Source organism: Haliaeetus albicilla, chromosome 2, assembly GCF_947461875.1.
Source record: "Haliaeetus albicilla chromosome 2, bHalAlb1.1, whole genome shotgun sequence".
Lineage (NCBI taxonomy): Eukaryota > Metazoa > Chordata > Aves > Accipitriformes > Accipitridae > Haliaeetus > Haliaeetus albicilla.
In genome coordinates, this window is record NC_091484.1 from 35,043,407 (window position 1) to 35,068,683 (window position 25,277).

Below are 25,277 nucleotides of genomic sequence, written 5' to 3' on the forward strand. Positions count from 1 at the left end.
ATTCTTGATTCACTTTCAATGCCTGATTTATTCTGAAATAAGTATGGCAAGCAGAATTTAAAATCAGTTATCCACTGCATTCATTTTATCTTTCATACTGTTTCTAAGAAGTCTAAATAAATTTTTAAAAAAAGCAAGTTTTCACTGAATTTAATTCAACCTGTTACCAATGTTTCTTTAAAAACTACGCACAAGAAACACAAAAGTGTAATAACAAAACATTATTTGCTTTTTATGAGGTATCCTCACAGAAACACTACAGATTAAGTGTACTGCAGTGACTACAGTGCTCAGCATTGAAGACAGTATTTGTAATTAATATTAAATTCCTGCCACGTACAATGTGAAATTAAAGTTACATTGTTTTTTTCTCATTATGTGATGGAATTTCTAGTATTGCTTAGTCTTACTATATTGTAGCTATCAAACTACTTCACTGTGTTCCCACCACTTTAGTAAAATCCAATTCATGTTTAGAAGTGATCTTAAAGGGGCTTTTATAAAAAAGAAAATAAAATAAAAACATGGAGGCGGGGAAACATCATTAAGATGAGCTAGGCTTAATATTACACACACATATGTTCTGAAGCTGTGATGCCTTTCTGCCACAAACGCTATTACGGACTGGAGGTACCATGCCTTCCCCTTCTCCTCCATTGCCACATGAAATGCAGTAAGGCAAAATGAACATCTTGTTGCCCATGAAAAAGAATGGGGAAAGAAGGATACTAAAGCAAGACAATCAGCTGCAGTTCAGGCAGGGTTGAAAAGAGGTGTATTGCAGGGAATACGTGAGAGTTGTTGGAAGGACCTAGCAGAAGTTCTCAAGGGATAGTTCTTAGGTCACATAATCCTAAATCTTCTCTCTCCTCACCCTCCAGATGTGAATTTTTAATTGGTCCATTCCAGGACCTTTCACACTTCAATCCCCACCAGACTATATGCCCCCTCAACTCTCTCTCCACAAATGTGCATTTAAATTAGAAACTCAGAGTTAGCCTTCCTGATTCAGAAAAGGGATTTGGCTCTAGATCCCCAACATCCCATATAACCATCTAAGCAATGACAATGTTATTTCTGGCAGAACTTTTAAACAGTTACAGCACAGTAGAAGAGCATTAGCAGAAACTATTGGTATGTTCACCCCTCAATAGCCCAAGACCTGTTGGTCACAGAACTCATGGATACTTGAGATCAGATCAGGGTACAAGATGTGCCAATACAGTAGCTCACTGCCACTGGAAAAGGGGAGTTTCCCCTCTCCCTGCATCCAGATGCAGATCCTGACACCTGTGCTTCCCAGATTTCTGCGAGTTGCCTAAACTTGTTAACACAGCAGAAAACTATCCCAGGAAATGTCCAACAGATGATGGGAAATTCAAGAGAACTGCTCCACTTGATTAGATGCAAATAAGGTCAATTTATACCAGCAAAGACAAGCTTAGCAGCACCTTGTTATATTGTAGATACTCAGAGTCAGGCTTTACTCAACACACTCTGAACTGCCATCTTATCAGCCACAGCAGCTTCCTGGAGGTTCTCGAAAGAACCTTTGGAATCATCTTCCATGTGTTTTTCAATGCGCAAATGATATCCACAGGTACTCCAGCACAGCATATTAGATATTGAGATAGAAGACAACACTACTTAACTTCCCAGGTAAAAGTACCATTCAACTAACATTTAAAGCTGTTCTGTGGCTTTTCCTCCTTGAAGGTAGCCCTGAAAGAAGACAGCAGATTGCACTGTATGGAACATACTTTCACAAAGCAAAACCATAACGCACATAGGTAAGAATGCTGTGTTGAAACTAGAGTATGATGGAGGCATAAGAAAAAAGGGACCCTGAAGTTAACTTACTAAAGCAAAAGCTAGAAAATAAAATTCAGTGATGAAACAATTACACAAGAGATATCATCCAGTCTTCTCCCAAGCAAAAACTGGGCTTAACTGCGGGAGGGTGGGGCAAGTGTGGTGAAGCAGTGGTGGATTACAAAATTAAAGCACTAAAGATTCCTTGGCTCCTGAACGTGTTTAGCCATAGGAGAAAAATTACATTTGTCATCACTAGCTGACCGGAGACATCACAAATTAAGATACTGTTGCAAATGTTTAAGGTAGTCTCTCCAATGTCAAAATCCATTTTCTATTTGGCAAATGAAAGATTAAAATTGTTACAGAGTAAAATGAATTGTGAGACATATGCAACAGTTTTTCAAATATTACTTCAGACATCTGACATTAGATAAATCATTCTAGTCAGCTGTATAAGATAAAACAGTCAAAACAGTAGCATTACACACAACTTCTTGGAGAACTCAAACACTGCATTGGCTTTCATGACTCTTGTTCTACAATAAAGTAAGCCAAAGAGACACCCATTTACTTCTGTTGTTAACATCAATATAATAATGCCAAAGCTCCAATTTTGTTTCACTGTCTTTCTAAATTAGAATAATAGCAATTTTAAGACATTTTATCTATTGCCAGAGAAAGAATTAAAGGCATTTTAAAGGCCTTTAATACCCAAATGATAAACTCTAAATATTTCAACGTGAAGATGAAACTGTCTTTTTCAAGATATACATGCCAAACAATATTTATGAAATTTTAAGTTATTCATCTGAACTTCCAAATACTGCTTGGGATAAGTTTCGAATAGGAATGAAACACATTTGACATATGTAATACACTACAGAAAAGAAAAAAAAAAGCTGGATAAATGTCAAGAAAAGTATTCAGGACAAGTAGGCTTGTTTTGTTACATTTTGCTTCTGCATCAAGGAAATGCATTGCTGTATTTTCAAATCCTCTAGCTATACCACACAAGTATTCTGTTCAACATGTGGTCTTCCCAATCAGCTGCATTATCAAACAGGTACTTTCCATACCTAGATTTCCTTAAAATATCCATCTATTGGGAAGATTAGAATCAAAATAAATAAAATCACACTCCCTGGATTTAAAGAAGTTGACTACCATTTATAGGATAGCAATCGCAAAAAATGAACACAGAGACTGAAAAAAAAATAAAGCAAAGAACTCACAAAATGTAGGCTGCCCAGCCACGTGTGCTGGAACAGTTTAAAATTACATAACGACATGCTATTTTTCCCTTCTGCAAAATCCATTTACTATTCAACAAACAGGATAGATGGTGCCCATGCATACAGTGAGCCACTCTTTTCAAATAAATGTAAATACTGTGGAAAAGAGTCTAGAAGATAATAGCAATCCCATTAAGAACACCACCAAAAATCAATAATCAAACCAAACTCACATCCTCAGTTGCAATGTAGTTTCCCAAGGGTTTTTGTTTGTTTTAAGCAAGGGAAGTTTTGAAAAGGTGTTTTGCAATTCTATCTTCATGGATTATGAGCTGAGCAGAACTCCAACATGCTCTTTACCTAACAAACTAACATAACCCATATAAATCAATTGACATAGAAAATGATATCATAAGCATTGTAACACCCGGAATTAATTATCATTACCATCCACATACACCAGTCATTTATATTAGATGGGCTCTTTAAAAAGTAGCATGTGATACTGGACTTGGGCCTCCCATAGCAGACAGACATTTTAAATACTGTCTCCTGCTCTTAGAAGTGCTCATGTACAAACATTCAGTTATTCCTTGTTTAAAATAGACCATTTCTTTTTCTAAAGCACAGGGATATTGCCTCACTTAATAGCACGAACTTTTGAAGTATAGGAAGCATTTAATTCTCTATATGCCAAAGGAGCTTGTACCCTGGGAAAGTAGCAGTAAGTTGAGAAATACAGAAGCTGATCTATTTGGTTTGTATCTATGTCCTTAAATTCATTCCTCGGGCTGCTTCAACTTATGTAAGGTGTGGTGCAGCATTAGGGTCAATTTCATGGTACCTCTCAAGCCCAGACCTACCAGCTACCCACATTAAAAATACCTCAGCTTGATTCCCAGCAACAGCTCAGACAAAGATCACAAGCTCTGCCCAGCTACAGGGCCAGAAATTAAGTGTATCCATTGGACCTACTACAAAATTTACTGCAGATGTGAAGCACAGAAAGACTGTAACAATACTGAACCTAATACTTGTCCTAAGTTCACTTTGTTCTCTAAGCAAGTGGTAAGACTGATGGTTAGAAGTTTTACTAAATGACTTAGGAAAAACATCTGCACATGCCCTGCTACAGGGTGCAGGCTCCACAGCTCCGAAAGCAGCAGCTTTAATGGCTCTGCTAAGTAGAAAGAAGCCCTCAGGATTAGCCCTAAATGTCAGTACAAATGTACCTCAAAGGGCTTGCAGGAATGGAATTTTCAAAAATTAAGGAAGAAACTCTGCAGCATATGCACAGATAGACATTAAATGGGAAATAACCTGACTGAATCAGAAGAGATCCTTGTGGAACAGCAAAGACACCTCCCTAAACCCAGACTACTCCCAACCCATTTACATACTATTAGTACCTATAGGATTTTGAATTTTCCTGCTAGCTTTACTGTCCAAAATCTTTATTCTCCCCTTCCCCCACCAGTTCAACATGAGACAGATATAAAAACATGAGTATTAGGATTACAGGCTGCCAAAACCAGAGACTATTAGAGAGAGAATTGTGATAGGAAGCATAAGTAACCTTTATAAACCACCCTAACCCTATGTAATCACATCAAATTTCTGTTTAAAATACAGAACATATTAAGCTGCTCAAATAATAGGATATATGCCAAGAAAAGTCCATTCAAGGATTTTCATCATAGCATTTGCTCTAGCTAGTCAAGTGTTTGAGTATTTGCTGAAGACCGTTTAAAAAAAAAAATCACGGCATTAAAAGCTAAACTGCTGGTTCAGTTCAACCTAGTCTACATAAAACATTCCGATACATTTTCCTTTTCAAGTTTCATTCTGCTACCCACAAATCAATAAAAGGGTCAACACTTTGCAAGCATTCTGTCTTACCTCCTATGTTTTCCAAAAGAAGACTGTAGGGATAGTTTCTGTACTCAACCATACTCTGCACGTGTTTTTTGAACACTGCCCCTCCTACACTCTCATGTATAAACCCATTACTGCACCCACATGAAGTCTGATGAAGTTTTCACCCCAATTAAAAGTTGTGCAAGTGAGGAAAGAAATGCTACCTGCTAAGTAAAGATGGGAGAAAATAATAGTAGAGATGGAGCAGAGGTTTGATTCTTACATGAATGTTATTTTATGAGGCCACATGGTGAACCGCTTTTCAGCTGCATCAGCCTAACTGATCAAATCTAGCCTGAGGTCTCCTCACTCACAAAGCATGGTCTCTGCTATGCCTTCAACTCTGTCCAATGTTCTTTTTTTCAGATTGTCTTCCTTCCATTAAATTTCTAATATTTACCTATTTCCGCAATTACCTGAGCAGTAGAGAAGTTCAGTACAGTCAACTGCACATCTTCTTGACTGTTAACACCGTACCAACCTTCTAGAAAAGTTTACTTAGCTTCAAAACACCACCCTCCAAGTACCTAAACAAGGAAATGCTGTTCAAGTCCCTGGACATACAGGACTTATTATCTTATAATCTAGAAAGCTCCAAAAGCCAAAGACCAGCCTGTGCTAACAGAGTTTCTCAACCCATGTAACATTGCAATAGAAGTGATCAAAAAAGATGCCTGATCTGGATCATCCTCATTAAAAAAGGGGGAAGGGGAAGATACTGGCAGGCTATTCTCCAAGAACATAAAAATCCCTAAACTTGCCCTTCATGAACACACAGGCCTCACTAAATCAGATTCAGAGGCCATGCTAGAATATTTTTCCTACTATAGTAAAATGGCAGAAATGAGTTTGAGCTACCTGGCTACCTGAAATCCTGCTAAGATTATTAGTATTACTAGAATATAAACAACTTTTATCATTCAAATGTACTACGTCTATATCTTACATTTAGAAAAAAGTCACAAAATACTTAATTGTGTACTTACTGTTAATGAACAGTTCAATCTTTTAAAATATATTCCTATAAAATAGAAATAGAGTACTTCTCATTTCATAGAATCAAAAATCTTGTGAATGAAGATATTGTAGTAAGTTTTCAATATAAATCTCATGACATTTGCAACATCTCAAAATCAATCCAAAGTGATTATATTCAAACTGGATTGGAATCAAATGCCTTCCCAAGGTCTGGAAATTGTCAAACACTATAAACAAAAGGAAATGTTTGGGAAAAGAATCCTAAAGTGAGTGGGAAATGTTTCCTAAACAGATCCACATTCATGTAGTCACCTTCAACAAGATTATGTGATGGGTTGAAAGCCTCCAGAAAGATAGCCGTTTGGAGATGACAGTGGCTGCCACCCCTCAAGAACACATTTACTATGCAATCTGCTGTCTGTCTGCCCAGCAAGAAGAGTCACTAGCAGGTAAGCAAGCAATGGCCAGATGAATTATCTGGGCAGGCCACATCTGGCCATAGCCTACAGATTGAGCATTGTTAATTGAGGTTATCAACACTATCATCCTCTTTACATGATTTTTTTTTTTTCTCCTTACGAACACCAGCTTAAGGCACTCTCATTCACTGCTACATACCCCTTCTTTTGTCACTCCTGTTGCTCCAGTGTCTTAACATGGTCTGTTTTTATATGTATACATGTCTCCTCCTTATCACTCAATCCCAGTTTACCCTCTAAAAATCAGCTGCCATTTACATTCCCTCCCAACATTCATATTCTGCCTCAAAAATAAGAAATAAAACTGCAATATAAAAACTGATGGTGGGCAGGCTCGGGGAACAAAAATGTTACAGTATTTTGACAATTTACCTAATTGAATCAACTCACCATGATTGCTTTACAGCAAGCACAAAGAAAAAAGCAGAACTGCACAGTGGGTGACAGAGGAGAACTCCTACTCCAGAAGGCAACCATTGGATCAGCTAACTACAACACAAACCCACAACCTTACTCTCTCCCAACGAAATCAATACATTTACACAACCTCCAGTGTTTGATCAATTCCATACACCACTTCTAATGTTCACTTGAGTCACACTTTCTATTTTAATGAAGATTTCATATCATATTTATAGGTGTTAATTTATGTTTTCATTAATGAAAAAAGTTCATAACAGCTCAAGAATCCATCTAACAAACATGATTTGGGCTTAGCAAAACCTGTCTTTTTGGCTGTGTCCAACGTAAAGTCCTAACTTCCTTTAACTCGTCTGCCTCCGAAATGCAAGCAGTGACACCAACCTTATGTTTATTTTCACCAGTTCATCCCCACTCACCAAAGTCCACTAATGGTAGATGATGGTATCAGTGACAAGAAAGCGGATTGCTATCCATAAACCATACTCCCCACTAGCACAATTACATTACCTCAGTGAGGTATGATAAACAATGGTCACCCTGATGACAGTTAAAAAGCTGGTGGTTTGAGCAATCAGTGATTCGGAAGAGGCAAAGATGTATGTGAGATTGTGGTAGTGCTGTTCAGTACCAGGAACGGGCAGGACAGTAGGAGACAACATTCCTGGGAGTAGCAGGTGGGCAAATCCAACTGACAAAAGACCACACTGGTGCTCCATCCTGCATGTGCAAACTGGTATGGAGAGCGTCTGCTCAGACACATAAGCTTCTGCATTCCAGCTTAAACCAGCTTTCACTCCTAAAGTAACATGTTAATCTGATGTTTAGCAAGCTGTTAAAATTCTCAGGGAAAGACAAAAGTTTGATCTAATGTCATGGGATATGATTCAGATACAGTTCTCACAGGTGTGACTTAATGTAAGAACTGTGCAAACAGAATGAATGTTACTATTTTGATAGCACTCCCTGAAGACTACTGATGTAGCAAAGGTTGTTACCATTTTAGTTAGTAGCAGTATCAGGATGCAACGATCTCACTAGATATATCTACATTATACGTATACATACACACACACACATATAGAGAGAGATTATTATGTGTATATATATGATACGAATGGCCAAATGAAACGGCATACGGGCATGCTGGAGCTGTACTTTAAACAAACCAGTGCATAGAAATTAGTCCCTGTTCAAGTACTCCATAATTTTGGTTGCCTTGGTTCAGTAGCCATCCCGGCATTTAAGGCAACATCTGACAGACAGAATGATGTTGCTTGACAACCGAGTTAAACATGCTGTTGTACTTTCATGAAAAGCTTTCACTGCGCACTTATGTGTATGTAGCATGGAAGTTATGCTCCTGGTCCATCCAGCTGCCACACCAGCCAACAGATGAACCAAATTTCAGACGTGAAACCTGTCCATCCCAGTGTACCATCACTGTCCATGTTTCAAGTTCTTGGCCTGATAATGAAATCCTAAAGTTAAATGCTGGAGGCCTGTCCATAGCACAGCTTAAAGTCAATGCTGACTGACTTCATGTATCAGCTCACCTGACCTAGGAGCCGCCAAAAAGTACACACATTTTTCAAAGTCTCTAGACCAGCTCAAGTATGGAAAGTAAACAAGACATGAGAAATAAATCAAAATAAAGTGGCAATACTATACAAAAGAGTGTGGAAAAAACCCCAGTAATCCTAGTAATGATGAACAGGTTACAAGTTCGTAAGTGACAGTATGGTGACTGCAAAACACCAGTTTGTTTTTTCCTCACACAGACATTGAGACCAAAAGCAAAAGCTGTCCTCTCTCTACTGCCTTGCCCTATTATACTACATTTGGGTCATTTCTGGAAGAAATGCCAGCTGGAGTAAGTCTCAGAGGGTAATTTCAGAAAACAAGCAAACTTCCCCTCCCCGGGAATCAAACCCAAACTTTACTGTCAGAAATGCAACTTGAAAGGGATGTTAGAAAAAAGTGGTATTTGATTCAATTAATATGTACAAAACCCAAGGCAAATCTCCCTTTCTTCCTACCCCAGATCTCCTAAGTTTCTTATGTCCATACCAGAAAACTGGATTCCTAAGTAAATGAGAAAGCTTTCTACACCTCAGAGGCAACAGTATTTTTCCATTCAAAAGAGTAACTAATTTGCCTAATGCTCCTCATTTTATCAAATATACCTCAGCTTCCTCTCCTGATCACAAAACGAACACTAGAGAATAGGTGACTTATCAACACGTTGCAAGATATCCTATGCAAGCTTGACAGAAAAAGCCAAAGGAATGGAGAAAACTATGGAACTGTTCCACCAGCAAAGACTATGGCTGCTATCCTGAAGGGGGAAAAAAAAAAAAAAAAAAAAAAAAATTCAGTTTACCTGGACAAGCTGCTTAAAGAAGTGGTTAAAAAAAAATAAAAATAGAGCACCGCTTCTAATCTCTTTTCATAAGCTCCTTTACTACATTAGATTCAGACTTGTAAGACCCTTACAACTGTGAAAAACCATTCCTACCTAGCTACTCAACAGCATTTAGGACCAACATAATTTTTTACTCTTTCCACCAATATTGCTGGTGCAATAAAAGCACTTTTGTTTTTCCTCACTTCTACCATTTTAGGTTCTCTTCCCTACTAATTAACTTAAGTGCATTTGCCTCTACTATTTCTGGCATGCAGCAACATGATACTGGCATGATTCTTGACATTTCAACTGCTTCTCACAGCCCTGCATTAAAATCAATGAGTTTTGTCAACTTCATCTATTCTCTAATTAGCAAAGGCACATACAGCAGCATAGGCAGCAATGCCTTCTGTTTGCATACTCAGGAAGATGACTTTGCATCAACTTACACATTGCTTAAACCAGAAGTTTACCTTTACAAACATACCATGGCTATGAACTTAACTCCCACAGCACCTTTTTTAATGTCCTTCAAGGCTTAATAACAGAAGTTAAGCAACTCAACACTGTAAAGTTTCCATTTATCCAACAAGGATGGGCCTTGATTATAAAAATCAGATCAAGTTGTACAAAAAATGTAGGTTGTATGCTTAAAAAAAAAAGTTTCCTCCATGATAGAAAGGAAAGTCTTTTTGCTTAAATTTAGATTAGAAGAGCCTGAGAACTACTCCATAGGATCCAGCCCCAGGTTCATAGTCTCACTGCAGATGTGTTTAACTATGCTTCCCCCATTGTTAACTTTATTAATTGAAAGTTTGCATTCCTTCCATTCATTTGTGTGTGCAGAAAAACACTGAAATTATGGGCAATTACTCGATGTTTTGAAGATATTTTGAGATATTTGGCTTTCACATCACAAAGCGTGTATTACTTCAAGACAGTATTTAAAAACAAAGCAATTCCTTGTTTGCAATCCACTATTCTGAGCCATGATTTGTGAATGGGTTACAGTGGGGGGGGAGTGAGGGGGGAAAAACCAACAAGAAAAGAGGAAGTTGTGCTTTTGAAACTATCAGAGTGGAGTGCATGCTTTGCAGATAAGTACAATTTCAGTAACAATTTTAGATTAACACAGAGTGTTTACCATGCATTTCAAAACGAAGCATCTCCTTCCTTCGTGCGATTAACAGTAAGACCCGAGACACAAAATTTTAAATTAAAACCAGAGAATTAATTATTCTAAAGTCATCTGCCGCCTACCCTGCTTAAAGCTCTAAAAACCCCCACGGATTCCTAGAATGAAATGACCACTAATACAAAAATTCATTGTCACATTTTTGCATTAAAAAACCTGCCCCACGAGTCCCGTCATCTTTCACTTCGCCTTGCTGCAAGGAACGAGTGCAGCATTTCTTGATCTTATACATAAAATGGTTTCAGTCCCCTCCAACAGGGAAAAGAACAGACAGCTTCTACAGGAGGGAAAGCAATCTTTAGAAAAATCAAGATGCGTGGGAAACAGCAAAAGTCCTTGGGCTCAGAAACGCCGCTTTGAAACACCTGGCAGTAAATCAATGTCACCCGTTTCACTGTAATCCCTCAAGTCACTTTTATGAAGATTACTTCCTGCAGCGCATTCCTCACCCTCCTCCCTCCCCGGCCGACAAGGGCTCTAGGAAAGACCACTCCGAGAAGCCGCACCGCGCATCTGGAGACCAACGCCGCCGCAGAAGGACCCGGACCACCTTCGCTACGAGTGCTCCGTTACGACGGCGGCCGCCGGAGCCCCCGGTTCCTGCCCGGCTCCCCGCCCCCCGCCACCCTGCCAGCCGCCACAGCTCTCCCCGTGCCCCTCGGCAGGGCGGCGGAGAGTCCTGCCGCAACTCCACCGCCTCCAGCCGGCACAGCTCCGCCGGATCCGGGGCGACAGCCGCCTCCCCGTCCCCGAGGTCTCCGCCACCGCGCTCCCTCCTCCCTCCCGCCCTGCGGGGACACCCAAGCGCCTCCCGCCGCTCCCCTCTCCCCGCCGCCCGCCGGCCGGCCCCAGCCCCAGCCCCAGCCCCGCGGCGGCCCCTCACGCCTGTCGCCGCTGCGCCGCGACCCCTCGGGCTCCCTCCGACCTGCCACGGCGCGTCCCGTCCGCGCCGCCTCCCTCCCCCCTCCCCGGGCGGCCGCGGCTCTCGGCTCCCTCCGCCCGGCGGCCGGGGGAACAGGCAGGGCGCAAGTTCGCCAAGTGGCGGAGCGGGGCAGGCGGCGGGGGCCTGCCGCCGTCCCCGCGGCCGCGGCGGGGGAAGCCTGCGGGGCGTCGTCCGTCCCCCCTCCGCCCCCCCCCCCCCCCAACCTCTGCCGCCGGGGCTCCCGGCGCGGCGCCCGCCTGAGGCGCGCCCGGAGAGGGGGCGGCTTTCCCGCCTCCCCGTCCCGTCCCGTCCCGTCCGGCAGCGGCGGGGACTCACCAGGGGTCGAACTCGTGGATGATGCTCTCGAAGCGGATGACGGCGAAGAGCCGGGAGCTGAAGCCGGCCAGCCAGGCCAGGAAGAGGATGGTGAAGGAGAGGAGCGACTGCCAGCCCGCCGGCTGCGACAGGCCCCCCGACAGGCCGCCTCCGCCCGCCGGGGGGCCGCCGGCAGCCGCCGCCGCCGCGCCGCCGCCGCCCGCCCCGGCGCGGCTGTTGAGCAGCGCCACGGAGTTGGCGGCGGGCTTGTGCTTGCTATCGGGGGCCGAGTGCTCCGCCATGTTGTACCCGGGGCTCCCTCGCAGCCTCTCCGCCTGGCGCGTGCGGGGAGGAGGCGGAGGAGGGGTGGGGGAGGGAGCGGGAGGAAGGGCAGGGGGAGGGAGGCTCGGCAGGGGAGGGGCGGAGCCCGCCCGCTCCCTCAGCGGGCCTCACTGACTCCCCGCCGCCGCCGCCACCGCCTCCTCGCTCGGCCGGGCTCTGCCTCCCGCCGCCGCCGTCACCGTCCCAGTGCGGCGCGGGGCGGGGCGGAGGAGGGGGCCGCTTGCGGCGGGCGAGCCCGGGGGGGCGGGGCCGGTGACGGAGAGGGGGAGGGGCCGAGAGGCCGAGGGCGGGGCTCGAGGCGGGGGGGAGGGCCCGGCGGCCGCGCGCGCAGGTTGAGGGCAGAACGCGGGAGCCACAGGCGCGCGGCCGGCGCTGGGGATGGGCTGCGGCCGCCGCGCGCGCGCGAAGAACCCCCCCCCCACCCCCCCGGCGTGAGGGGGCGGGCGGGCGCGCGCTCGCGCGGGCCGGCGCATCGGGTCCTCCCGAGCGAGCGGTTTGACATTGCCGCCCTCCAGCGCGGGAGGAGCTACGGGGGCAGGGGCGGGGCTCCGAGGAGAAGGCGAGGATCGCGGGGGGGAGGGACCAATCCCCGCGGTAGCCCTTCCAACAGGAACTCCGTGACGACCTGTCACAGAGCGACAGGTATTTAAAAGGGGCGGGGCGAGCCCAGGCAGCCAATCGGAGCGGCGGAGGTGAAGGCGTGGCAGCGCGCGTAGGGGAGGTTGTTTTCTCCCCGCAGCCATTGGAGAGGGGGGGCTAAAAAAAAGAGGCAGCGGTAACTGGCGGCCAATTGGAGCGAGGCGTGCGAGTCACGTGGGCGCCCTTAGGAACGGCGAACACGCCCGGCGCCGTGCCAGGGGGCTGCAGTGCGTGTGGGCTGGCGGGGCGGCACCGCTCCCGGCGTGCTCTGCGCGGGGGCGCGCCACGCGCGCGGAGCCGGGCCTGCCGGGAGTCGTAGTCTGCGGGGTGGAGGCGTGCCCGAGCCCTCGGGCGCGCGAGGGGCCGCTCCAACGGTTGTAACGGCTCCAACGCCCCTTGCCTTTCGGGGGGGGGCTGCGGGTGGCAGCAGCGGCGCCAGCCGCCCCCAGAGAGGCCTGGGGGCTGATCTCCCTCCCCTGAGGGGGGCCCTGGGCCGGCGTTAAGCGCTGGCCAGCCGCCTCCCAGCCCTGGAGCCTGCTGCTGTTTGTCCCTCGCGGTATGAGCTTACTCCTCGGTGCCGTGCCTCCTTGGGGCTCACGTACCTCTGATCGTTTGTTTCAAGTGTTTAATTACCCCCGTGGAAGTCGTGTTGGCCGCAGTAAGCGTTGTGCCGGAGCTTGACCCTCGGGCAGCTAGGAGCAGTAGCTGGAGGCGAGGCCTGGCTGAAGTCTGGGAGAGCCTGCAGCCCTCGCCCCGGTGCAGCCACCTGCAGGGTGTCTGGGCCCACCTGCCTCTCCTGGGAGCACTTCCGGTCTTGGTGCTGAGACTGGCAAATGGAAACCTTGGCTTTTTTTAAGTGACTTCTCTTTTAGGAGTTTTCGTAATGAAATGGTATTTGGGAGTCTTGTAACTTCCTCAAGTGTTTTGTGAAACCTGCAGTTACAAGGAGAACGTGAAGAAAACTGAAAGCTACTGAGGTTTTGCAGGCATGCTTTTTGAATGTTCGTGCTGACCTTCATTCTACTCTGAGGTGGCAGGAGACTGCTTTTAGAAGAAGTATGATACTAAGCACAGGCAAAATAAAAAATAAATGGTTGTTTGCACTGTTTACACCAACAGCTCCTTTTGTGACTTTCACGTAGGGCTGTATTTTTGAAATTAAATAGCTTGGGTTTTGTTGTCTGAGCTCCAGGCATTCTCTTTGATACACAAACATGGCTTTTTGGACGTCCTGAAGATTTGGAGTTCATTTTCGCTAATATTGATGGGGACTATACTGGGGCTTTAGCTGACTAATATTCTAATTAGTCCTTGCTATTGTCTCTGTTTTTATTTTATTTGCCAGAGGAGGAAAACAGTATGTGTCTCTGAAAGCAGAGTGTAGTAAGCCTTTCTGTTAAAGTTGTTCTTTTAGTGGAAAGCTCTGTTTAACAATCTGTAGAGAATGTAACTTTTTTTCCTCAATCCTTGCATTAGTCAACAGCTGTGAGTTGGTCACTGTGTTTGAAAGCAAGAGTTACTGTATTGTAAGATGTGTGTAGGTTTTAAGATGAGCACTTTTATATACTGTTGCTCCTAAAGGACTCCATTTTACATACTCTTTTAGAATAAGGCTTAGGAAAACTTCCAGAAAATTCCGAGGTTCAGTTTTGCTGAATCTGGCTCTTAAAAGGCTATGGTTTTTGTTTGGTGGGTTTTTTGTTTCTTTGTTTTTTGAATACCATGTTCTTTCTTATTCTTGTTTAAATAGGCCAATAATATGTTCAAGATAAACTGAGTTAGACATTTGCCCCTTTTCTAGTGTTGTCATTGAGGCTTTTTTAATGAGCTGACCAACTGGCATTTCAAGTGAAGGATTTTTTTTTTTTTAATTGGCTCACGAACAAAGAGCAAATGTGACTAGAAATCTGCAACTATCAAGTGTTTTCTAAAAGGCATTGACTGGTTTTACAACAGGCTCAGTCCTGGTGTACTTTTCTGAAATGACAATTTCCATCCTCGCAGTTGGGATCCTGTCTTTTGGTAACAGCAGTTCAAGCTTAACAATGCAGCAGAGGAGCTGCTTTAAATGGTAGTGTTGTACATATAATACTTTTGTCTTCCCCCACCTCCAGTCATTCTTCTAGATGTTAAGGAGCCAAAAAAGGGCTGATGATGCATATCAGCTGGGAAAAAAATGTGTATATCAGAACTTCTTTTTATGTAAAATTTAGTATCACTGTTAACTTTCCTTGATTGGGAATCTGGCTTATTTAAAAATTATTGCAGATCATGGTGTGGATAAAGGTTATACGGTGTTGACTTTATATTTCAGTGCTATAACTTTTACATCCAACATGGAGGTTGTATCATTCTGACTATATTGACAGAGTTAAATTAGACAATTTTTTGAGCATAGGCAAGCCCAGTCAATGTGATTTATTTGAATGCTGACTATTGGTAAAGTGTTTCTTTGTTGTTGGTAGCAAATGATGTTGTTGCCTATTCATTTTCAAACCGTTCAAAAGTCTGTACTGTTGAATACCTCAGAGCTTGGGCAATGAAATTTAGTGGCAGCAAAAGCACAGTTCTAGTAAAACCTTTTATTAATGTTTCTGTAAATATGTTTGAATTTTTGTATGAAATCAAGTTTAGTAGTCTTACAATAGAATTGATCAAACAAATGCACACAGATGGAAATTCATAGACTCCCATAGTTAGATGGAAGGACAGTGATTTGGATACTATACTGCCATGACAGCGATGGAGAGTACATTTCTGTAGAGGAGATGCAAAACATGTCTAATGAAAACTGCATTCAACACATACTAACAGCTTGATGGGGAAAGAGGTTTTTAATTTATTTTTTTTTACTCCCCTCCCCCCCATCCTTTGGTTTGATCTCTTCCACTGTGTGTGGTGGTGTTTTCTTTGAACACAAAAAAATCCACAAAAATGTCCACATTAGTGACTGAGGAGTTGACTTTGCATAGTGATTATGAACCATTTGGCATATAGAAAATCAGTTTCCTATTCTGAGCATGCAAAATAATAGCCAAATGCCTTAAGGAAAAAACAAACAAACAAACAAAAAAAACCATTTCCAAGCTTCCTTAATAATGGAGTTATTCAGGGAATAATGCCAAGTGCAGAATTCATGTTATGGTTGTTACAAACCAGAGCACCTTGAAAGTTGTGGAGCTGCATACAGGAAAATGTCAGATGAGAGCTCCTTATTCCTCAACACAGCTACCATGTGTCGCTGATGTTCAGTCTGCTATTGAAAGAAAGGCAAACAACATTTGTGCAGAAAAAACTGCACATGGACACATCCAGGTAATAAATTATTAATCAGAAGTACAAACTCATGGATGGTGGGAACAATTCATACCTTTCACCAAACTTTATTGGTAACAATTCAGCAGTGTTTATTAACAGGAGTAGGTACCTTAGTTTAGAAAGCCATTTGAAGAGCAGTTCAGGTTTGAGGTGAATAAACAAGTATTTTAAACAGTCCTTCCAGCTTCGTGGTCCTGCAGATGAACAAGTTAATAAGTTTGATGTTAAGATTTTTTTGAGGATGGCTTTAGAAATTAAGGATACAATACTTCCTGAACTGAAAAATATTACCATGTAAGTAGCACAGCTGAGCCTAACTTGATGTCATGGAGGATGCTTGATTTCAGGTATGTGCTCAGATGATTATTGTTTAAAAATGTGTGACTGTTTAAATGAGAGAAAACATAATACTATTGCACATAATTATCCTTGAGAATCTGAAGTTTAATGCATTTAAAAAATAACTATTAATCTCCATATAGACAAAATGGCATGAGTTTAAAATAATTTTTAGATCCGTTTAATTAAGCAGGTGCAACCCTTTGTGGATATGTGTAAATCACTTAAGCCAGTTGTAAACCGATACAAGATTGTCTGCAAAGAGCTTTGCACCTGTATAACTATAATGAGGTTTGTAATTGATTTGAATTAAAATGGTGCAACTCTTGTGTTTAGACAAGACCTTCATTTGATAACAATAGAAACTTGACTTACTCCTGACTGTGTTCTACTGGTGATTTCTCCTCTTCCTTTCCAATAATTTAAACAGATGTTGATGTGCCTACTCTGCTTCTCTGGTCTTAATTATCCTACTTAATTTCCCTTTCCCATGACCTGCACAGTAGTAAAAATCACTCTGGTTTGCACACACAGACCTGCCAGGAATCACAACACTTTTTGCTTTCCCTAGCCAACCCCTGGCATGTTCTTCTGCTGCCAGCACCTTTTGTATCAACCTCGTCTTCGCTTCTTGTGAAGAAATGGGGCTTTTCCCTCTGGTGGGCTGGTACCAGCTCTGCAAAGGCCCCATCCCTTGTTAGAAAAAATGAGGGAGAGGCACACACTGGGACTTTAAATAAATTTTAAAAATACCATACTCAACATTATACATGTGTATATTCTTACCCACACGTGTAAGTGCTGTGCAACATTTAAAACCTGTGGACCTCTGAAGAAGTACTTTTCTTGAAGTGTTGTGTTTTGTCATCTCTAGTGTTTGCAAGCACCTTAATCAGAAGTTGTTTTTTCTTGGCAAATGCTGCAGCCAAGTGTTTTTTCAAAACTTTATTTTATTCCTTCTGGTAAGAAGGAATGTGCTGCCTTGGGGATGATCAGGAAAAAAATAAAATTAAAAAAAAAGGCCATTTTCTTCAGGGGCATCACTAAATGGCCCATCAAATAGCTGAAGAGTGATGTTTAACATGTAAATGCTAAGTCCCCAGAAGTTGTAGATGCTGGGTCTTATTAAAATACTATGCTGGAACAGCAAAGCTGCTAAGGGAACCAGCTGGAGGGTAAAGCTAACTTCTGGGGAGTGGGGTGAGAGATATATCCATTTTAAATGTATGGGATCAGTTACTGCTTAGTTGCAATTAAAATGAATTTTGTCACTAGATTGAGGTGAGAAGGGAGAGCAGAATACAGGGGAGAGACATTCTGCTGTTAGCTATAACACCAGCTGCATGTTACAGCATCCGAGTAAGACGTGTGGAAACAGCAAGGGACAAAGGGGAAGGAAAATTCTTTTTCTGTTGTTGTTTAAAGCCTGTTGAAATTGGTGGGAGTTTTTTGTTGGTAGGATTTTGATCACCCTTGAGTTGTATTCTTCTTCATTGCCTCCTCTCACCAGATCATTCCACACAGTTCCTGGTAGCAGCTGAATGTAGGGGAAGGGGCTATTGTTTGCACGTTGTCTGTAAGCTATTAGCATAGTTCATCAAAACTTAACTCGTCTGATTTAGTTTGGCTGATAAATTTGAGCAAGTTGTTTAAGTTGGAAAATTCTTCTACAGTATCAAAGATACTTCAGTGCATTAGATAATTCAGTAAGAAAAAATTTGAAGATCTTGTAGTATAGTATCAGCAAAGAATTCCCCATGCCTGAAAATTTCTCTGTAATTATTGTGCAGTATTTTTCCATAATTGGGTTTGTAGTCTAAATGTGCATAGCCTTGAGGAAAGAGAAGTTTACAAAGGATTGTTTCCAGTGCTTTTCTGTTGCTAGCAATTCAGGCTAATTGTCTCCTTGCTGTTTTCTAGACTACTTGTAGATATTCTAGTCAACTGCTGCATTAATAACTGCATCAGAATTGCAAAAGAATTTAAGTCATTTTGTTGTGGAATGAACTGTGCCAAAAGGCACAATGCAATACAAAACAGGAGCTTATGGGTGCTCTGGGATAGTGTGATTTCAACCCATCCTCATACAGATCTGAAGTGAGGACTCCATCACTGTCGAGAAGAGAATTCAGCAATGACTACTTTATGACTTTATATGACTTGAATTTTTTTGGCTGCTGCAGTGGCATCAAATGATTAGAGGCTTCAGAAGTGGAAAAACTGCTGTATTGCAGAAAAGTTACTAAGGGGCTTTTAATGACTTCTGTCCGCATGTGAACTGAGACACCATGTTCTGTGGTACCTAATCTGTAGGTCATCAGTTCTTACCACAGGAATCTCTTTTTCTAAATGACTGTAGCACTTGAATCCCAGATCTATTGTTATCCAGTTGAATTTCTGGCATGTGTTTCTGATTCTTTTTTTTTTCTTTATCGTAGATGTATCTGGAACAATGAATCTTAATGTTTAAAATCCTATCCTGAGGAAACGGATCCCACAATAATTAATCCTTACTGCTAAACTCTCTTTTTATGCATCCCTCCTTTAAATATTTGTTCCACTTTTATAGGTCTTAGGACACTGAAATCCCTATTGATACTTTGTGCCAGTTACTGATATGTGCTCGCAGACTTAAAAGCCCAGTTAGTATGTCAAAGGAATTTCCTAAAAGAGAATTTCTAATTGCTAAAGGAAAGCAGTCACCTAAATCTGACGCAAAAATAAAGATCCCTTACTTGACTATATAAGAAGTGCTGCTGCAAAAACAAGACCAGAGGATAGACTCTCCTGCGAAAGCATCCAAGCCACTGTTCAAGGCAGACACTTGCAGGACATATTGAGTGACTATTACATGCCCTGTTTTCCTTCCTTGATGTGGCAATCAGCCAGAGTAATATAACCTACTGTAACAAGCCATCTCATAACTTTTAAAAGTCTCTTTGTTGTTTTCTGGTGTGAATTCTGTCCTCTAGAACTTGCTCTTGTTTTTTCCTCTTATGCTTTCTGTACTTCTGTATTTAAAAACATGTTTGGGGGGGTTGCATGAAATTGTCTATAACATGAAGATATAAGTGCCTTACAAATGCTGATTTAGTAACTCTACTCCCCTGGCACACATGTACAGCCTGCGTACCCCCCCCTTCTTCCACCTCGCTGATACTGTGCCTCGCTTTTGCATGGATCCAGTGTTGCCTGAGACCATCGAAAGTTGCTGAGACCTCTGTGATAACTCTAATCTCAATATTGCTCTTTTCTGAGCTAGAACAGAGGCACATTTGTTTTGCACAAAGGACTATGTTCAGCATTGCTTTAGCTTCTTTGTGCCATGGACATCGCACAGAAGGAATAGCCAAACTATTGACCTTCAAAATCATAGGGGTGAGAGATGGACAAATCTTCCAGTTGTTCCCTGTACTGATGCCTAAAGTGTGGACCATTATGTACAGCATTCAAGATTCATCCTTAGAGCCTTTTCAGTCCTGTAACCTACCGTGTCAGACATGCATTGTTAATGGATGGGGTGGACATGTCAGGATAGCAGTGGCATCCAAACTGCATGGCAGCTTCCATGCCTGCTCTCATCCTCTGTCATCTAACAGACACACAATGTCATAAAGAGCTTATCAACGTTAATTTGAGAGAGATGTATTTTGTGAGTGCAGTTGCGGTTCTTTGAAGTGCGTGGTATAAAGTTAGTGTCTCATGGGCTGCGGGGAGTATTTGTCATGGAGTACTTCCTACCCTTCCTCCTCCTCTGACCTTGGTGTTCCCTCTGTTTCTCTTTTTGTTCCCTCGTCCTCTCTCTAGCTGGTGTTTTCCTCTCTTTCTTAGATAAGTTTTCATAAAAGTGCCACCAACTTGGCTGATAGGCTCAGCTTTGACATGCAGTTGGTCCATTGCAAAGCCATCTAGAACCATTTGTGTCCAGCATAGGGCAGCCCCTGACCTCTCCCACAGAGGCTGCCCCTGCAGTCTCCCCACAACCAAAATCTGGCTACGTACACCCAATACAGGTTTCCAAGTCCACATGGGCAAGCTGGATAGGAAATGTGATCAAGCTATCTGCATCAGCATATCTTTTTGCTGATTACCAGGAATTTTTCACTTTACTCAAAAGTCTTTTTATTACATACTGTTCTTCTTTATACAACATCACATGTTCAATATTACATTTGGGGGCTGTACATATTTATGGAGTCACACAAATTTTTCTTTTGAGAGGATCTTATTTATTAATATCAATAAATACCAATAAATTCTAAGATAACGGGCCTCTTTTTTAGAGAAAATACCCCCATTATCTTGACATACAAGGTTCTTAAATTTGCTGAATCGGTTCTACTTACATCTCCTTCATGTGACTTCCACTTGAAACAGAGATACACTCCATGGTTTTTATTGCAGGCAGATGGTAAGATTTGTGTGGAAATCCTAGACAATTTTTATTGGGCTGTTAATTACTGGCATTTGAATTATTAGGCATGGTAATCTTATTTCTGCAACAATTATCCTTCTTCTGGAGAGAAACGTGACTTGTATTAGTCTGTGACTTGCTTGTTTTCTTCGTTAACTCACTGTGTTAGGTAACAACAAGGAGAAGACAGTGTTCAAATGCTCTTTTAACAGCATTAGAGTAATTTTGTCAGGCTTGGGAAAAATGCAATGTCATTTCATTGTAGTCCCTCCACCCTACTGTGGCCTGTAGTTTAGTGTGCACCGTCCTAACCTGCACTGTCAAGTAAAACTTTTATGTGGTTTCTTCTAATGTGATAGGAGAAAATTTTTATTAATACAGTCACCACTGGTTCTCACAGCTAGAAACTAGGAAAGCTGTGAATATTAAGTACAAAGACTGACCATCTTTTACTTAATTCTCTTATTTTAGTTGAGATAGGGGTATGCTTCTGAAGATCAGCCAGATCCTCCAGAGTATTATAAGCACTGTCTGTCAGCATAACACAATTATGTTTTGGAGTACTATAGAGGCTCCTAAAAATTTGGAAATGCAAGGTCAAACCCTGAGTGCTTTTAGGTGTGTAATCCTGAATCATACTAATTTATGACAGCAAAGAGTTTTCTCTGTCTGTCGCATATCAGAACAATCTGAAGAATGACAGATCCCCAGTAGGATTAAAAAACAAAATATCAATATTTTATTTCCTCTGTCTCCATATGGTATTATTATCCTTTTACTCACATAGCCAACATCACGGCACCTAGTTTCTTGATAAGGAAGCAGAAGCCTTTAGCTTCCTAAGCATTAGTGCAATGTAGGTCTTTAAGAAATGTATACGGTAAGCTTTCCTTTCCTCCAGGATGAGATATAATCATAACTTGTGCCGCCCACCCTTGCTTGAGAAATGAGTACCTCTCAGTGCAGGTTTTTAATTTGGTAATTAGACATTCTTGTCCTTTATCTTAAGTTCATTTTGGAAGCAGTACTCTCATCATTCCTACCATTGCTTTTTATTAACTGTTGGGAAGCCACCCTTTTGTGTATTGGGAGATTAACTGTAATTAGATTCCATCTCACTAAAGCACTGCTATGTAAACCACTTCACCTCTTGTTTAATTGAGAAACTGAACGTGGAGAGGCTTTATGTTAACAAGGAAAGAATGAATATTTAAATTGTCCAGAATGGTATTATGGCTCTTCTGAGCCTCTTAGTAGATAGTTATTGGCATTGCCTTCTTTCCTATGCGTATGTAGTCCTTATTTTCAGGCATCTGCAAGGCTTGAGAAATGCTCTGGAGTTGTAAATAATACACCAATAGCAGAGTTGAGATGTTAAGTGTTCAAAACAAGCTCATCAGTGTATATATGTCATGAGCAAACAAACACTGTGTTTCTACCCATGTATCTAGTCAACTCCAAATTTTTTGAAAAATACAGTTTCTTAGGCCTAACTTATACGTGGCAGAGCTTTTTCCCACTGGAGGAATAGAATCACAGGGGCCAGTCCTTTTGGTAACAACGCTGTTTACAGATTTCAAGGTGTGGTCAGTGGATCCCTATCATGGCTGCCTATAAGGAGTTTGCAAAAGGAAGCCCAATACCAATGACCTTAGATTGACTATGGAGAAATATGTCTTCACTGGAAAACCTTTTGGGGTATAAAAATTGAAAAAGACTGAGAACAGTTCTTCTGTTGCAATGTTTGCTCTCTTGGTCTATTGCAGGGTCTCCTACTGTGAGCAAGGAGCTACCCCAGTCCTGTCTGCTGACAAATAGAGTTTACACATAGAGTAAAGGAACTGTAAGGATGCGATAGTGTATTTTACTTTTTAGACTCTGTTTTGAATGCCTGTCCCTAAAACTAATAAAATCTAGGTTTCTTAGGACTCTGAAGAAGAGTACTGCAGATTGGCAGATGTCTTGGTTTGATGGGAAATGAACTTCTATCCTTAAACTGTTAATACTAAATAGTCCTAAACTTCCTGCACTTCACCTGTGTTGCAAGGGTATTGACTGTGATACCTGAAGCAGAAAGGAAGAAACTATGATAGTAGTTGTGGAAGACTTTACTTAGCTGTAGAGAAATGTAAAAAGTATTTTTAATCCAAAACTTCTATCCTGTGACTCTGGTAGAGGGAAAAGAAAAATGCCTGTGTCTTAAGGAACACATATAAAATCCTAATCAGCAGGAGCATTCTTGGTGCTTAGCTACCTGGTTAATCTAAGCAACTTGCCTACAGTAATGGAGTTAAGCATTTTTTGCTCTGAGTTTTCAAATTCTTTTGAAGATAGAGTTGTTTGGATTCTGACTGGGCTGAATCCATGGGAGAAGAACAGGGACTATGAGAGGAGAAAAATCTGTAGATTTTCCTGTGGAGGTTTCCATCTAGGTGAGCTGAAGTGCTGCCAGAGCAGACTTATGGTGACATACGTGTTAGACTTGTGTCTTTTATGTCATGGCCTTCCTAGAAGGCAGGAAGATGCTGCTGCTGACTATTAATCAGGATCAGAGTGATAATTTCTTGCAGAAGGACTTTGGTTTAGGATCAAGAAAGCGTCTTTCTTGACAGCTTTCTAGGTATATTGTTTCAAAGGTTTTCTAGTTATGTTGTTTCAAATCTCATTTTTTCTAGGAATATTAACAGAAGAGTTGTGATTTAAAATAAAATTTAAAAAAAGTTGCTGTGCTCCCTCTAGAGATCAGGTTGCCTTGGACATTTGTAGTTTGGTTATATGTCTGGATATAACAGAAGAGACAGATTTGATGATTCTCTGTAGCAATGGATGAGGTGAGGACATCCCTGCAGATTCTGAGTGATGGCAGAAAAGTTGCTTGCAAGTTGGGAATATTTTTATAAGATCCATTTTTATAAAATCTATTTTGGCATGTTTTATTTGAAGACTGTAATTTTAAAATTGTTGAAATGTCTAAGCCTTAGGTTGAGCACTTAAGCTAGTATTTCTTTGTAAGCACGTGAATAGCCCCATTAAAGTGCATAGAGCTAATCTTACACTGAAGTGTTTTGCTGAATCAAGTCCCTAGAGAATTTAATGCGTGCAAAGAAAAATATATCTAAATATATAAGCATTGTTCCCAGGTTTGGTGGAAATATTTTTGCTTTGTGTATGTACTTCTTAGTATATGTTTGCCTTGAATGCAGTTTGAATATAATTCTGCAGTTCAGCAACTCAGATGCAAGAAGCATGCCATAAATATCTTTCCCTTCCCTCCCTCCCCCAAAGTTGCATTTGGTAAGTGTATCATGCTATATATTGATGTTACTATTTTATTAAGAATTTATAAAATGGTGGACAGTAATAAGATACTTTTCTTTTCAACCACCTAAGGGCTGGATTTGTGCACTGTTCCGTACCGTTACATAAGTACGGAGAAAGTGGAAGACATCACCTGCCCTCCTACTCCAATCCAGTATAATACTCATCATTGTGCTCAAGAAACTCTATTATCAGTCTGCAGACAGGATTAAGCCACTGTTGTCAGTAAGAGTTATTCATAATATGTTTTGGAAGGATCAACCTACAGAAGTGGATCTCAGGTTTTTATTTTTGGTGACGGGGGTGTATACGCTCTCAAGAAGGTGCATGGGATGTATCTTGAGGGAGGTAAGCGTGTGAGGAAAGTTACTCAAGGCTCACCGAACTGTGATAAAGAGTAGATGATGGGCACGGCCAGTGCAGAGCCCAGTTACTACTCTTTCTGTCCTATAGGAAACTCTGTATGGTTCCAGCATATAACCCTTCTATTCCCTGTGGAGAGGAGAAAGCAATAGCTGGAGCTGCATAATGCTACACGGTCAGCTGGGGCTCTCTGCTGCAATCGGTGAGTAGCTGGGGTCATGCGGAGCATTATCTGCTAACGTTTCCAAGGAAGGATTTGCAATTGGGCTCCCAGGGGTGTCTCAGACTGCATTCCTTGTTGGGGCAGGGATCAATAACTGAGGCTCCCTGTTCGGTCTCTTTTTTTTGGATTGTAGGTGGCCTGAATCGCGTAGCAGAGCAGCTTTCTCATAAGTGGCTGTAGGTGGAGCTCAAGGTGACAATGTGAACTTTAGGCGTTTTGGTAAATATCCCAAGTGAGGCTGGGAAGACTCCAGGCCACTGTGTTGTTTCAGGAATTCTCACTGATGTGATCAATCATTTATTGCTCTAACTTAACTAGTAGATTTACAGCTCAAATTGGGCTTAAATACTTATTGTGTACCCTTTGTTCACCTGTATGACTTTGCTCTGGGCACACAGCAAGTTGTGTTGGACCATGATCAAATGTAAACATGTCAGAAGGTGTAATGTTTTACAAGTGTAAGTATGATACAGTGCTTGTGAAATGATACTTAAATCTAAATAATTTATTTTATTATGTTGCAATTTTAGAACCATTAGTGGACTTGTCAGACTTCTCAACCTTATTATCTCCCAGAATAATGAAGGACAAAATTTTCATGAGATGCTGGTTTTCATTTTATTGGTTTAAAAAAAAAAAAA

The 25,277-nt window shown here is 42.0% G+C and overlaps 1 protein-coding gene and 1 long non-coding RNA gene across 3 annotated transcripts in view; one reads left to right on the forward strand and one right to left on the reverse strand.

Moving 5' to 3' along the window:
• STT3B (STT3 oligosaccharyltransferase complex catalytic subunit B) overlaps positions 1 to 12,167 on the reverse strand; it is a 53,190-nt gene extending 41,023 nt beyond the window's left edge. Inside the window, exon 1 of the mRNA XM_069770768.1 lies at positions 11,702 to 12,167. Coding sequence (XP_069626869.1) covers positions 11,702 to 11,982 — 281 coding nt within the window. The 5' untranslated portion in view covers positions 11,983 to 12,167. The remainder of the gene's footprint in view (positions 1 to 11,701) is intronic.
• Positions 12,168 to 12,315: 148 nt separating this feature from the next.
• The window catches only part of LOC138682018 (uncharacterized), an 87,311-nt gene continuing 74,349 nt past the window's right edge, over positions 12,316 to 25,277 (forward strand). The window contains exon 1 of one of the 2 annotated variants that reach the window (XR_011322234.1): positions 12,316 to 12,664. This is a non-coding gene — a long non-coding RNA (uncharacterized lncRNA). Of the gene's footprint in view, positions 12,665 to 24,385; positions 24,616 to 25,277 lie in introns of those variants that run through there. The other variant, XR_011322236.1, reaches the window with a different exon arrangement.